The following is a 13,656-nucleotide window of genomic DNA, read 5'->3' as shown; positions in this document are numbered from 1 at the left end:
AGCCTCCTATTCATAAAGTATAAACATTTGTGTTTACATGGATAAAAGTTGTATTGAACGGAATTAATTAGCAAACACTCTAGAATCAAAATAAACAACGAACTAACGAAAAACGACAGGACTTTTTGAATGCCCTGGTATATCAATATATTTGAAAACTCATTTATGCTAATTAATACGCTTTTACATATAAAATAAAATTACCTTCATGGAGATTCCTTCAGCAGATTGGACAATTAAAAAAGAGCCCAGAATCCTGAATGAAATCCAAAAAATCATCGTTACAGATCTGTAATAGTAACCATATTCAACCATGAGAGAGAAATAGTAAGTGTTAAGTGTCAAGCTGATGAAGTAATTGGCAAAGTTCAGTAAGTTACTGATGGAAAACATGTCGTTAAGTTCATAACAAACTTTGATCAGCCTAAAATTAAAATAATAAATTAATTAAAAACTATGCGCTACGTGTAAACGTTTTTTTAAATTAATTTCAAAAAATCTTTTTTAAAAAAGAAACAATTAAGACATCGAAAAGCCACTTATCTAAAGCCAATTTAATTTTCAACCGTTAACCTGAATTTGGAGGAATAGTAGGTTTGCGTTAAGTCAAAAAAATCCTCTAAATAATATGAAAATTTACGTTGATTGTATCGTCCTGCGTGGGATTTACATTCCGAATTTTAGTTTGTTTGATCCTTAGGACGCTGCTGGAAGTTCCCGAACGTAAACGTATACACAATGTGTATATGTGTATATATATACTATAAAAATTGTAATCCTGCACAATGACCTTCGATCCGCATTCGGAAGTCTATTATTTTGGTGGAAAATACGACAAGAAATATTCAAATAAAATAAATAACTATTTGGTCAAATTATCTCATTATATGCTTACCTATTAAATTCGATGACTGATTTTTCCATTACAATCATGTTTTTAATCCTTAAGTTTTGTTGGAGATTAAACATCTGAATGGCGATTATTTTTAAAATTGCGATAAACAACAGCTCACCCAACCAAACAATTGCCTTATGGTAATGATATATCAAACCATAAATAGACCATAGGAAATGATAGTTCCTTGTCAAGGCTTCAAATCCAGCGACCGAGACGAAAAATATAGAAAAGGCCCAGATATAATGTTTGATATACGACTCATCGTAGTCGATAGGGTGCTGAAACCTGCTGAGGAATATATCGCATGTGATAAGGCGGAGCTTGAGGTCTCTGAACCTTTGCGGACTCCTGATGAAACCGAATACCGAAACCAGAGAGCTGAAGAGCATGATGAAGGATTGTATGGTACTCAAAGCGGAGTATAAGTGACTGTTAATACCATCTCCTTGTCGATGGTAGTCTTGGTTGGAGAAGATGAGGAAGAGACGCAGAAAGCAGGGCAGACAGATAACGAGGATTGTGAAGATTAAATTGAGGCAGGATATAGAAAAATCCTTCTTGAGTGGATAGACTCCTAACCATCGCCGCACTCTCAGAACTTGTTCCAGTACGTCTTCAACTTTGGAAGGCATATTGTATATTGGCCTCCTAGTTGGAAGTATTTTACGAATCATTTTCAGCTCTTTGCTCTGTGTCATTCTAACGGCATTCATCATCTCCGTTAAACATGACGTTAGATTAATGCCCTCTCATTCCTAATCGGCAGAAGCCATTTGTGTGGTCATCATTATTAATCATGAAGGAATGACCTGTTTGCTGCTTTATATTTGTGTATTACTTACAACGTATGAAATATACACACATTGTTATCATACGTTTATATGAAATTTACTTTTAATTATTTGTCTGCTGCATCTTTTTAGGAAAAATGCCGTTTGATCATTCATAAACTGTTTCCTTAAAATATTGTCCACGCTTAACGCCGTTGCAGCTTGACCATTAAAGGAACCTTAACATTAAGAATACACCCTGCAATAAATTAAGTCGCCAAAGCATAACGAATAGCCGGGTCGGCCTCAGGTGTTCTTTTATAATTGTTTTGCCACCAAAGCTAAGGATTGCGTGGTAAGCAGCCAGGATGGGCCCCTGATAGCAGAGGAATACAAAAGGGCACGGAGGTCTTAAACCATGATTTCTTCCATATTTTATAAATTACCAAAACGTTAAAAAAAAAACCCAACATAGAATCATTGAACAAAAGTAATATTAATATTAAGTTTATGGCCTCTAAGTTGCACTCTTTAACTGTTTTTATTAGTTTTCTTTAAATATTTTTTGGACAAATATTTTGCCTCTTGGAGCCTCCAGTAGTATTGATCCGGCTGCACTAAAGAAGACAAAAATGTGTCATTATGTATGTGTTTATTTATGTATATTTTAATTAATTGAATATGACAAGCTTATTTGTTCATGATTTTGAAAATAATTTACACATTTTACAGTATCAAATTATGACAGTATGAAATATGTTTAATAAAAGATTTTTGTAGAAGAAATGCCATGAACTTAAAATACTAATAATACTCAAGTAAATCACCTTGAACAATATTTAATATGAATTTAATTCATATACTAGTTGGAATATATATTGATTTATTTAGAAATATTAGAACCTTATGTTTAATGATACGACATATGGTTTTATTTTATTTGTCCTAATTTATTTTTTATATTCTGTTAGTTATTGTTTTTCATTTTTATCTTTTCAAATTCATTATATTTTATGATGGTTTATAATTTCATTTTTATTTTGAATTTTACTTTTAAGGTTCTAAAGCCTAGTTTTGACGCCTGTAATATTATTCTAAAGAATTCAGAATAAAAAAAAGAATATTATTATTATTAGTAGAAAACAATTTTAAGAAATGAAAATATTAAGACCTGAATATCTGCTTAAAAAACAGGTTTTACGGTTATATAAGAAATTTTTTTCGTTATTTGAGATACCTAAGTCACATTTTGAGTTGTTGGGTATGTGATACCAAAGCTAAATTTTAAACAAAGTTTAAGGATCATCTCCTTAATCGTTGTAAAAATGAAATTAAAATTAATTCAACTATATTCCAATTTTATTTTGAACAAAGTGGTGAAATATCCTCAATTCATATTTGGAATTTCAACATGTAACCTTGAAACAGTCTTCATATCATGACAACTTCGAATTTTTTCCTGTACTTTAACCTCAACTATCAAAGTAACGAGCTTAATCTTTATAAAGATATTGACGATATAGACTATCTCTTAACTAAATTAATTTAGAACAAGAGCCGGGAAGAAAAAAAAGGCAGTTATCTCACCCCAATTTTTGATTACTGTAATAAAAACTAGGTATAATTATTAGTCAAAATTGATGAGTCTGCCAAGTATAGGTAGGGGGAATAAAAAATGGCGGCTGTTTCAAAACCTTAAAAAAACACTAATTTTTCATTCGGAACTCTATATCTTAAAAACTACCAACAACACTAGAAAATCTAAGAGAACAGTATTTATAGAAGAGTAAATTTGCTGAAATATTAACCCTAAAAGAGCTATTTACGTCCAATAGTTCTCGAGATATAGCTTTTTAAAAAGCGAATTTTAGTAGCAAGATTAGTAGTTAGTTAATTTGTTTTGAGAATTCTATATCTCAGGAAATATGTGACGTACTGATGTCTATTAGCACTCAAATTAAAGCTAGTTAAATAGACTATAAAGAAGGTTATGAACTTTATCTTTGTAGGAGTAGCAGTTTTTATGATATTTGACAAAATAAAGTCTCAAAATGTTAATTTCTAGTTGTTCGAATAAAATGTTGGATTTTTGAAAAAATATATCGCTAGATCCACAACACGCACATATGTCTGCAAACACTCAAAATAAAGGAAATTTAACTTATTATCAAGTAGTTTATGACACTTATCTTCGTAGGGGTATTAGTTTTTTTGATATTCACATATGAATATAAATTTGGCAAATGAAAATTAGTCCGAACAATTATAAATCAATTTATTTTAGCAAATTTCATGTAAACTATTACTCCTACGAAGATAAACATATTTTATATATGTTATTTCATTAAACTAGATTTAATTTGAGTGTTAATAGAGATCTGTACGTCAAATGGGTTTTGAGATATAAATTTTTCAAAATAAATTCACTAACTACTGATCTTTCAGTACGTCCCATACAACATTTTTATGAAATGTTGCTTTTTAAAAAGCTGTATCTCGACTACTATTTAACGTAAATAACTCTATTAGGGCTCATATTGTAGCAAATTTACTCTTCTTTAAATGACGTTCTCTGATATTTTCTAGTGTTGTTGGTAGTTTTTAAATTATAGAGCTCCGAATGAGAAATTAGTGTTTTTTTTAAGGTTTTGAAACAGCCACCAGTTTTTATTCCCCTTACCTATACTTGGCAGACTCATCAATTTTGAAAACTGATAAAGTGAGTTACAGTTCAAGATAAGAACCTACGAGACATAACGTAAACAGATGAAGTAAGAACATTATGAGATGGCAATAACTACAACAAAGATTACACAACACCAGGCCGTGACCTCGAGCCGCATTGTCATCAGTCACTCCTCACCTGTCGCGTCGGGTGTGTTGACCTAACTGCTTAGCGTTCGGTAGTCCTGTGTGTCTTCCCATTATTTTACGGCTTTGTTAGTTTGGAATTATTTTTGAACGTGCAAAATTAGTACACGTTAACGAAATTGGTGTCTGGTGTCCTTATGCACTTCATCTGTGTCAAGGAGATGTATTGTGTACCTTATTTTCAACCAAATTTTCCAATCTGAAGAGGTCGAGATTATTGTCGTCCTAAAAAATGAAATTCAGCTTGTATAGGCCGGATTCGAAACAGGAGCGTTACTAAGGTCAAATAAACCTCGAGGACAACATCCAGAGAACGAAACCTATTGGCAATTTTTCCCCTCCAGATTCAAGTTATTTAAAAATAATTATGTGCCTCGTTTTGAAAAATGACTTTAATTATTAAATCTATACCAACTCAGCCCAAGAAGGGCCAATGGTGCAGTATTTTGTAAGGAAGTACTGTTACTAAACCAACGGTTGTGCAAGGAGGTAATTTGGTCAAAATCACGCTTAATCGCCAGATTTTACTCAATTAAGGGTACCCTGCATGAGGCTGGGTGGACCCTAGAGAGCTCCCGAACCCACAGGTCTGACTCATGGCTCCAATTAAACATAAAATAATTATTTTCCAGAGCTGGATTCGAACCTGAGTAGTCCTTGAAGTTCGTAGCATAGTGAGCTATCCACTCCCTCTTTAATATTACTCCACATAATTAATTTTTTGAACTAAAAAGCATTGAAGTTTTTGTTCAGTCTGTTAGCTAGAAGCAACAGAGTTCACAATAGGCTCGTTTAATAATAATCGTAAGACTTAAATTTAAAAAAAAAATACACTCAAAGATATTCCTGTATAGAATAATATCTAATAGCTTATTTATTTTTTTTTTAAATATCTCAATACAATCTGTTAATTGGGAATTGATTTTTTGATTAAATGAACTTTATTATTAAGTAAAAATATTCACATGTTGTCCCGAGTAACGAAAATAGACAAGTACTTCACTTTATGTTTAGAGTATTTTTATTCTAGAACGAGTTTTCAAATTTAAGAACCTTAGAAATGCACGCTCTTTTTCAACAATTATTATTTCAGGAATTAGAAATCGATCTTTAATAATGTCACAAATAAATGGATTAACAAAAAATGCAAGTATAAATTTGAATTGGAGCTGCATGTAACTCAAGAACTGCATTTGACCAGGATTGGGTTAGACTATTTGTCTAACTGATTTACCGATTCTTGTTACGTTATTGATTTAAATAAAACCAAAAAATTAATTTTTAATGACTAAAAATTTAATAGAAGATAAGCGATTTGAAAAGCAGAAAAAATCAAATAACTCCAACAGTAATGGCTATTTTTCCAGTTGAAATATCAGTAAACCATCTATAAAAAAGAGTGTGGTGTGGTTATGTTGTGGTTGGGCAGAACGTAAACAGGCCATGAAAGAAATTCATTCCCTCAGCTTTCTCGGACAGCCTTTGACTCCTGGACCGCGTACCACCGCTGAGAGCCAGTCGGTGAAATCTTAATCCTCCATTTGATTTATAAATAAATCCGTGAAGATATCTGAGAAGTAAATGTAGTAAAACCGCTAAAATGTAGGAGAGTGACTTACAGGAATATATTAGTTTTTTTTTTAATTTAGAGCCCCGCTTATCCGTATTGTTACAAGACAACGCCGAGTACAAAAGAAAAAACTTCAATGTTAATTTGGAGCTCATATATTTGGTAATGGTTAAATTAAAATAAAAAAATTAATATCTTGATCATATGTATATTATATATTAAATGTAATAGTACTATATATTAAATATACCGCATATATTTATATATGTTGCATTTAAGTTTATTAGACCAATTTAATATAATATTCTAAAAACATTGCTTTAGATTTATAATTTAATTTAATCATAAAGATCATCTTCAACTTTTTAACAGTATGAATGAATGAATGAAAAAATAATTATGTCCCCTAATAATAAATACATGGTTTATACATTAATATTTTTGTCTGGCAAGCATTTACAAGTTTCCAGTAAGTAAAATGAAATTCCATTGGGATATTGGCTTAACTATTGTTTATAATGTTAATCAATTTATGGCTACTTATTTGATTATAATGATGCGAAGGTTTGGCTATACAATAAGTGAAGGGGGCCGCCCATAGGTTAGTGGTTAAGACACAGACTTACCAATTTTTGATGTCTATTGGCGGTGCCGGTTCGAATCCAGCCTGGGAAGTTGACTTTTTTCATTGAGTGGCGGTCCCACAAAATGAAGAACTTTGACTCCCAACCATGGAAAGAGAATTCCAGAAGGAGGTTGCACGAACGACGAAGGATTTACTAAAGAAGGCTATGGGGGTCATATATAAATCAATCGGTTGGGATCTGGTGTTTAATGAGTGAATGGATGAACGAAGAGTGAGGAGATCAAGGATATAGGTAGGTTTTTTGATTTTAAGACATTGGAATAGGAAAACACCAATGTGGTATTGCCTTCGGGAGGTTGGATAGAGACACTTCAACTCGGTATACCAGCGGGAGACTTGAGAGCGCCTTAATTCTATTATTTAACTATGTCCATACTTGAATTGAATTATTTTTTGTGCTTTTGTTGTTTTATTCTATATGAAAAGCTACTTCATTAATTTCAAATGTCAATGTTAAAAAATTGAGGTAGTCATGAACTTTTGAACGACAGTTCATTGTATGAATACGACTTTAATGCATAGGAGAAAGTCGTGGGGGTCCCACTACAATTGGCTTCCTCTTAAATTACTGATAAGTGTAGCATCATTCTTCTGAATGTAACAAGCTTATCAAAACATAGTTAACCTAACTACTCTTTTTGTCTGTATAAAGAATCTTCATGCATAAACGTGTGAGAAAGTTTTTAATTTTATGGATGCGAAGAAAATTATATGTGACAGTCTATGACAGCTATTGAACAATCATAAAACTGGTTTTATTCCATCATAATTATTACGTCTATGTTTGGCTTTTCTAATTTATGATTCTTGTTGCTACTACAGGAACAACATATGAAATATTCTTTAACCAATTAAGATCACACAAATATATTTAAAAAAAAGAAATATAATTGAATTAAAAATAAATTTTAAAATATTTATAATAATAATTAAGGATAAAAGAACCGGAAGGTTCGATGCCGATACCACTATCGCTCTCTACAAACATCCTTCCGGTGACGTCCCTCAAAAACTGAATTCTATTAAATTAGTTTTAATGCAATCTTCCCATCTACGTTTCGGTCTATCCCTCGGACGTTTACACGTTGGCTCGGTGTTTATTAGCATTTTATAAATCCGCTCGTTACTAAGTCCTACAACCTTACACGCCCATCCTATACGCCGCAATGCTATAACCTAAATTATATTTACCGGGTGTAGCTTTATAAATTCTCTCGTTAATTCATCTTTTTTCTGTCCGAATATTTTGCGTAATACTTTATTTTCGAAAACCTTAAGGTGCTGTTCACCCCTTTGTGTAAGAGGCCACGTCTCCTATCCATAAAGAACAGTCTAAAAATCGTATGCCGTCTTGGCGTAACTCTGCGTAAGCCGAAGAAGAGTTGGATGAGGGATCTCTTGGTCAGATCAAATAGTTTACTCGATCAAACGATCCACATTCTTTAAATTAAAAACTGTTTCACGATAAATTACATGGAAATTTAAATAAATTTGTATAATAGATGGCGTCAAATGACATTCCTGACGTAACAGCGTAGACTAAAGAGGAGTTGGATGAGGGACCTCCTGGTCTGATAAATTAGTTTACTTGAGCGTAAACTATTGCTATATCAATTCACTAATCACACCGCTATGTTTTCAATATTGCTCGATTTAACTAAATAAATAATTCAAAGATGGTATCAGACAAAGTTTTATGCAATTGTTTTATGAAAATCTGTATATCCAGAGTATCATAGATAATAGAACGTTCAAATTTGCTCTAATTATTACTATACTATATAATAAATTATTACATGTTATTATTATTAATTATTATTTGTTTAAATTATTACTATTCAATATACTTTATACCAAGTGTATAAATTAGCATACATAATTTCACAAAATGTGGGATGGTTTCTAATTTCATGACGTCATATTTGGAGTGACATGCAAATATTTTGCTAAATCGTTTTGTTTAATTCCCTTAAATCTGACTTCCAACGTATTTAGATCTTCCTTTGAAAATAAATGATTATTTTAAAATAGACTAACCAACGTCAAACTGAAAACATCAAAGGAAACGAGATCCAGATAATTTACAATGCATACTTAAACTACGAAATGGCAAAATCCCAAGACGTGTTTCCTCTTTAAGAAAGTCGACCAGTTGGTGACGTCTTGCGCATTTTCTTTTTATCGATGCCAATTAACACTTTCACCGAACTTCGCTTTTAGCCATTAAGTAATCCCTTGAAATAATCTCTTGTCACGTGTTTCTTGGTGTATTTATGTTTATGAGGGTTCAATTATTGTCCAATTCTATTACATCCTCCATTACCAAAGCTAATGAAAAAAGTAGTGCAATAAATATGAAAAAAAAAAACTTGTAACACTGTTTCTAATGAAGTGCTGTTTCTAAATCAACGGTTATACAGAGAAACGATGTCAGTATCCACTTGTAAGAACCAGGTTTATCTTCCAATCTTATAAAGGACTATGCACCCACTTTATATCATACTTTTATTAGTTTTTATAGCTGCAATTTAAAAATGTTTTATACATAACATTTGGTCAAGGCTCCATATTATTCGAGCCCATATTTCAATATTAATTCAAATATTGGTATTGTTCTTTTCCTAATATTGGAATGAAAGGATGGTGGGAACCCCGATTCAATGTGTAAGTAAATATTAGATACTTATGTTAGGATTCGTGCCAATGCACCATTAAAGATGTTGGTAAAAAAAAATGCAAGATCTGTATCTAATGATAATAGGTACGAAAAATTACCAATAATAGAAAATTAAATAGTTAAGGAAATGAATTTTGGCTATTTTTCAAGTAGCTTAATAAACTTCAAGTGTAAAAAATTATAAACAATAAAAAATAGTAAATTGTAATCGTAAATATTTTTAGAGTAAACGCCTGAAGGTGGACAGACAGTTTGAAACAGATATATATTATTGATGTAAAATTTTAAAAAAATATAAAATGTTGAAGTATTTAGGCTGATAACTATCTCAGAAAGAAAAAAAAAATCAGAAAATATTTATTTTAAAGATAAAAAAAGTATCCAAGTACCGTATTCACAGCTTAAAATGTTGTACTGATTTTTTTTCCTCAAGATTCTTTGAAGTAACCATTGAGTAGATTGTCTTCTTAGAGTTTCTGAAGATGCAATATTTTGATATTAACCATCATAGTGGTTCATTTGTACGAATTTACTTTAAACTCGCTCTCCATCCAATGTGCCATAATATAAATACGTTGTAAATAGTATTGTTAGTATTTAGTTTTATAGTTTTAGTTATATAGTTATATAGTTTTATTAGGATTTAATTTAGTTACATTTATTTTTATTTGTATTGTTTTATTTAGATTTAGTTATTTGAAAAGAAAAATGTGTAATTATATTTGTTTGTTATAATGAGTAATAGAGACAGTTGCTAGGAGGTGATCATAGTTGCGTCACCTAGCTACGGACCGACCATCTTAGTTTTTTGGGCAGTTGCGACTAATTAGTAGCCCTGATAGCGTCTTCAGCAGCCCTGTCTGCGTTTGGTTGATAATAGTTTGGACATTTTTAGTGAGTTAGTGAGTCATTACAGTTCGGAACCAGACCTTTTCTGCGTTTCTGGCCCTTGAGTGCAATATGAGTTGTTGCCCTCAATGAGTGCCGTTTGAGAGTTGCAGCGGAGTATTTAGCAATGGAGCTTCTACCTGCACATCTCGACAAGCAAAATATCTTCCTCTGACCTATCGGAGTGGATAAACCTTTTGATCTAGTAGATTCACTGTCGACCAGTATTTATTTTACATATTATTTGTTTATTTGTAAATTAGTTTATTTTATTTTAATTTTCATAATTTATCTGACTATTTTATTTTTATCTGAAAGGCCTTTTATTTTTACTTGTATATTTTGTTTATGTTAGTTTTTAGTTTTGTTTCTTTTACCATGTTTAAATTGAACCAAATAAATGTTTAATCTGAGGCAGTTTGTTTTTTGATTATTTTTAAAGCCTTCCAACAAAAAGACATAGTCGATTTGAGGTGGCTTTAACACAATGAAAATCGGCGAAGACGCAAAAACCTGTTCTAAGACTGGTCATCGAGGATGCAGATGTGGAAGGTCTGGTCTACAAGTCGCCGAGTGACCCAGTGCCGAGAATGTGCCGGAGAAAGTCGAACCAAGGAGCAAGTTCAAGGCCTGCCGCAGATGCCTTCGTCATCTGATCGCCAATGCCTGGCCAATACAGCTATTTTCTCCTTCCTATATAATGATATGCTGTCAAATGTCAAGCTATGAATTGTATTTTCCTCTTCCGATTATAGTTTATTGTTGATTGACTTGTGATATTCCAGTTTAGACTACTGTCATAAGATTATCCTGCAGTAATGAAATGAAAAATAGTTTATTATTCTGGGACTAGATCCCTTTAGAACAATTACAAAGGTAATTTTAATTTTATAATTACATATATTGGAAAAACGATGTAGCCACAATTAATTATAACTTATATTAAAATTGTATTAAAATGTTTATCCTAATACGAATGCCTCTAACCCGTCTAAAGTGCACGAAATGGTAAACCAGGCCTTCCTAAACTATTTGGAACCGTAGATATAAAATCAAAGGTTTGAGGAAATTTTAATTTTTTTTAAATTACTCTTTCTCCTTTACAAAGCTATAACAAATAAAAAATATTGACGTGGGTTTGTAGAGGATGCATTAATGTTAGATTTGGACAAAGTTGTGAGGATCAGGAGTTATAATTTAATTTCGAGAATGCAACATACCGGTACAAAAATATCCTAATTCGTGTTTCAAAAGAAGCCAAAACAATTTGTTAGGTCTTAATTCACCGAATGAGTCTGTTGATTATATTAAAATTTGATTTTAATTATATTAAAATTTATTTATAACTGTAAACTTGCTAAAAATTTCTAATTGAATTCGGTCATATTTTGTACCGTAATAAAAACGCATTAATTATTATTGAATGCACATTATATATTTACATACATCTGGTATTTACTACTCGATGGTTGTTTAAAAGACAACTACATATAAAAATCAATATTGCGTTTTAGACAGTAAACATCGTACTATATACGTTTTCTGCCTTTAAATATAAAATTAATGTATACGATTTACTTATCTAGAACGCTAACTTCTCAAAATTCAAGGCTTAATTTTGAATCAATTAAATTATCTCGTAACCAATTTTGACTCTCGACTGGTTGATAAGATCACTTTTTGTAAAGGTTTATTGACTGTAAAAATAAAACCATATTTATTCCCAAACGTTGTTCGAGGTGGTGTAGTCCCTTCTTTCTTTAGCTTAATATATTATTATTAATATATTAATAAGCTTTTTAGTTTAACAATTTTTTGAGATTTAATTATTAATAATAAATGCATTTATAGATCTTAAGTTTTAATCACATGCATCCTATTTTTAAATTTATATATATTTTTCCGAATGTCCTTAACCTACTCTATCATTTAGAACACACATTTGTCCGTGCTAAGGTCTCATATCTCAGACTTGATATAATTATGTATATGTATATGTATCAGGGATTCCCAACGCGTTAATTTTCGTAGTCCACCACATAAATTGCGGAGCACCTTTAACTCCACCCCCAAACTCTAGGCAAACAGAGGTCTATTTTTTAATTTGCAAAATGTATTTCCTTAAAAAAAGTGCATTTTGCAAATTAAAAAGTTACAAAAGTTGGAAAGACTGACAAAAAAATAGTCCTAACAAGAAGTTCTTGCAAAATATATCCTCTTGGATCCTCCTGCGGCCCAGTATTAAGGTCTCGCGACACATCGGTGGGAAGTCACTGATATATATGATTCCGTTTAGGAAGGTCATGACTAAGTTAGGATTTCCGGAAATTCGGTAAGACTGAAAAAAGCAAGGTAAAGTATCTCAGGCCTTTGAAGTCAGAACAGGTTGGAGACAGGGGGATGGACTCGCGCCAATACTGTTTAACTTAGCCCTAGAAAAAATTATTAGAACATCACTTGAAATGGTGGAGTGAAACATAAAATGCTGGCGTACGCGCACGACATTACGGTCTTAGGAAGTAATCAAGAACACGAAAAGACTCTTTAAAGACTAAGAGAAACAGAGGAAATAAGTTTGCAAGTAAAACAAAGTATATAATCCAACTTAACAGAATTTTTATATGAATGGAAGTAGAGTTTCAAATACTCCTATAAGAACCTCAATAAATGATCAGCTGGTTGAGATAGACCAGCGTCTAAGAAGCGCTAACATAGCCTTTTTCTCTCTGTCAAATATTGAACCCAGTAAAAACTGTATTAGAACTATAAATCAATTTTAAGATTTTTTGAAATAACGTTTGGGCGTCCTTCTGCCGTATTCAGGCATGTCGTCGAAATTCTAGAACGATCCATTTCACACGTTTTCCATTTTCCCTCTTAATCTCATAAGAGCTTTCTCTCGTTGTGGGATTGACTTTAATTAGAGCCCCTACGTTAATGACCTGATTTATAATTCTTCACAAAGTAAGAACCAGTAGGACCGTTTCCTTCCAGGTGGCTTGTTTCCGCGCAATCAGTTATATTGTAATAATAATAATATAAGCATGATGGACGATATGTGAAATGAATATATATTTTTTTAAAATTATTCATTTATTACTATTCACAACTGTATATTATAATACATTTAGTAAATTTGATCTCAGTTATGATGGAGTGATACAGGCGTGTTGAGAAACTACCTATTGGTAGCATTCTAATGACTTTTTACATTAACTGGTCTCGTAGCCATCTTCTTTTCAGGCGCGACTGAGGATTGTCAGGAATGGAAGAGGAAGCAAGGTTAGAAAAAAAAGAAGGAGAGAGGGAGGGGAGAGAGAGAGAGAGAGAGAGAGA

General features: G+C 31.9%; 2 protein-coding genes across 2 annotated transcripts in view; one reads left to right on the top strand and one right to left on the bottom strand.

The window, feature by feature from the left end:
* LOC112210899 (uncharacterized) overlaps positions 1 to 424 on the bottom strand; it is a 6,911-nt gene extending 6,487 nt beyond the window's left edge. Inside the window, exon 1 of the mRNA XM_024361464.2 lies at positions 205 to 424. Coding sequence (XP_024217232.2) covers positions 205 to 393 — 189 coding nt within the window. The 5' untranslated portion in view covers positions 394 to 424. The remainder of the gene's footprint in view (positions 1 to 204) is intronic.
* LOC106686351 (lipase member H) overlaps positions 1 to 13,656 on the top strand; it is a 91,980-nt gene that overhangs the window by 32,142 nt on the left and 46,182 nt on the right. The gene's annotated exons all lie outside the window — the stretch shown is intronic.

This window comes from Halyomorpha halys, unplaced genomic scaffold, assembly GCF_000696795.3.
Source record: "Halyomorpha halys isolate HHAL.00 unplaced genomic scaffold, Hhal_1.1 Scaffold810.1, whole genome shotgun sequence".
Classification (NCBI taxonomy): domain Eukaryota; kingdom Metazoa; phylum Arthropoda; class Insecta; order Hemiptera; family Pentatomidae; genus Halyomorpha; species Halyomorpha halys.
Note: the sequence above shows the minus strand (reverse complement) of the source record. Positions and strands in the feature narration are given on the sequence as shown.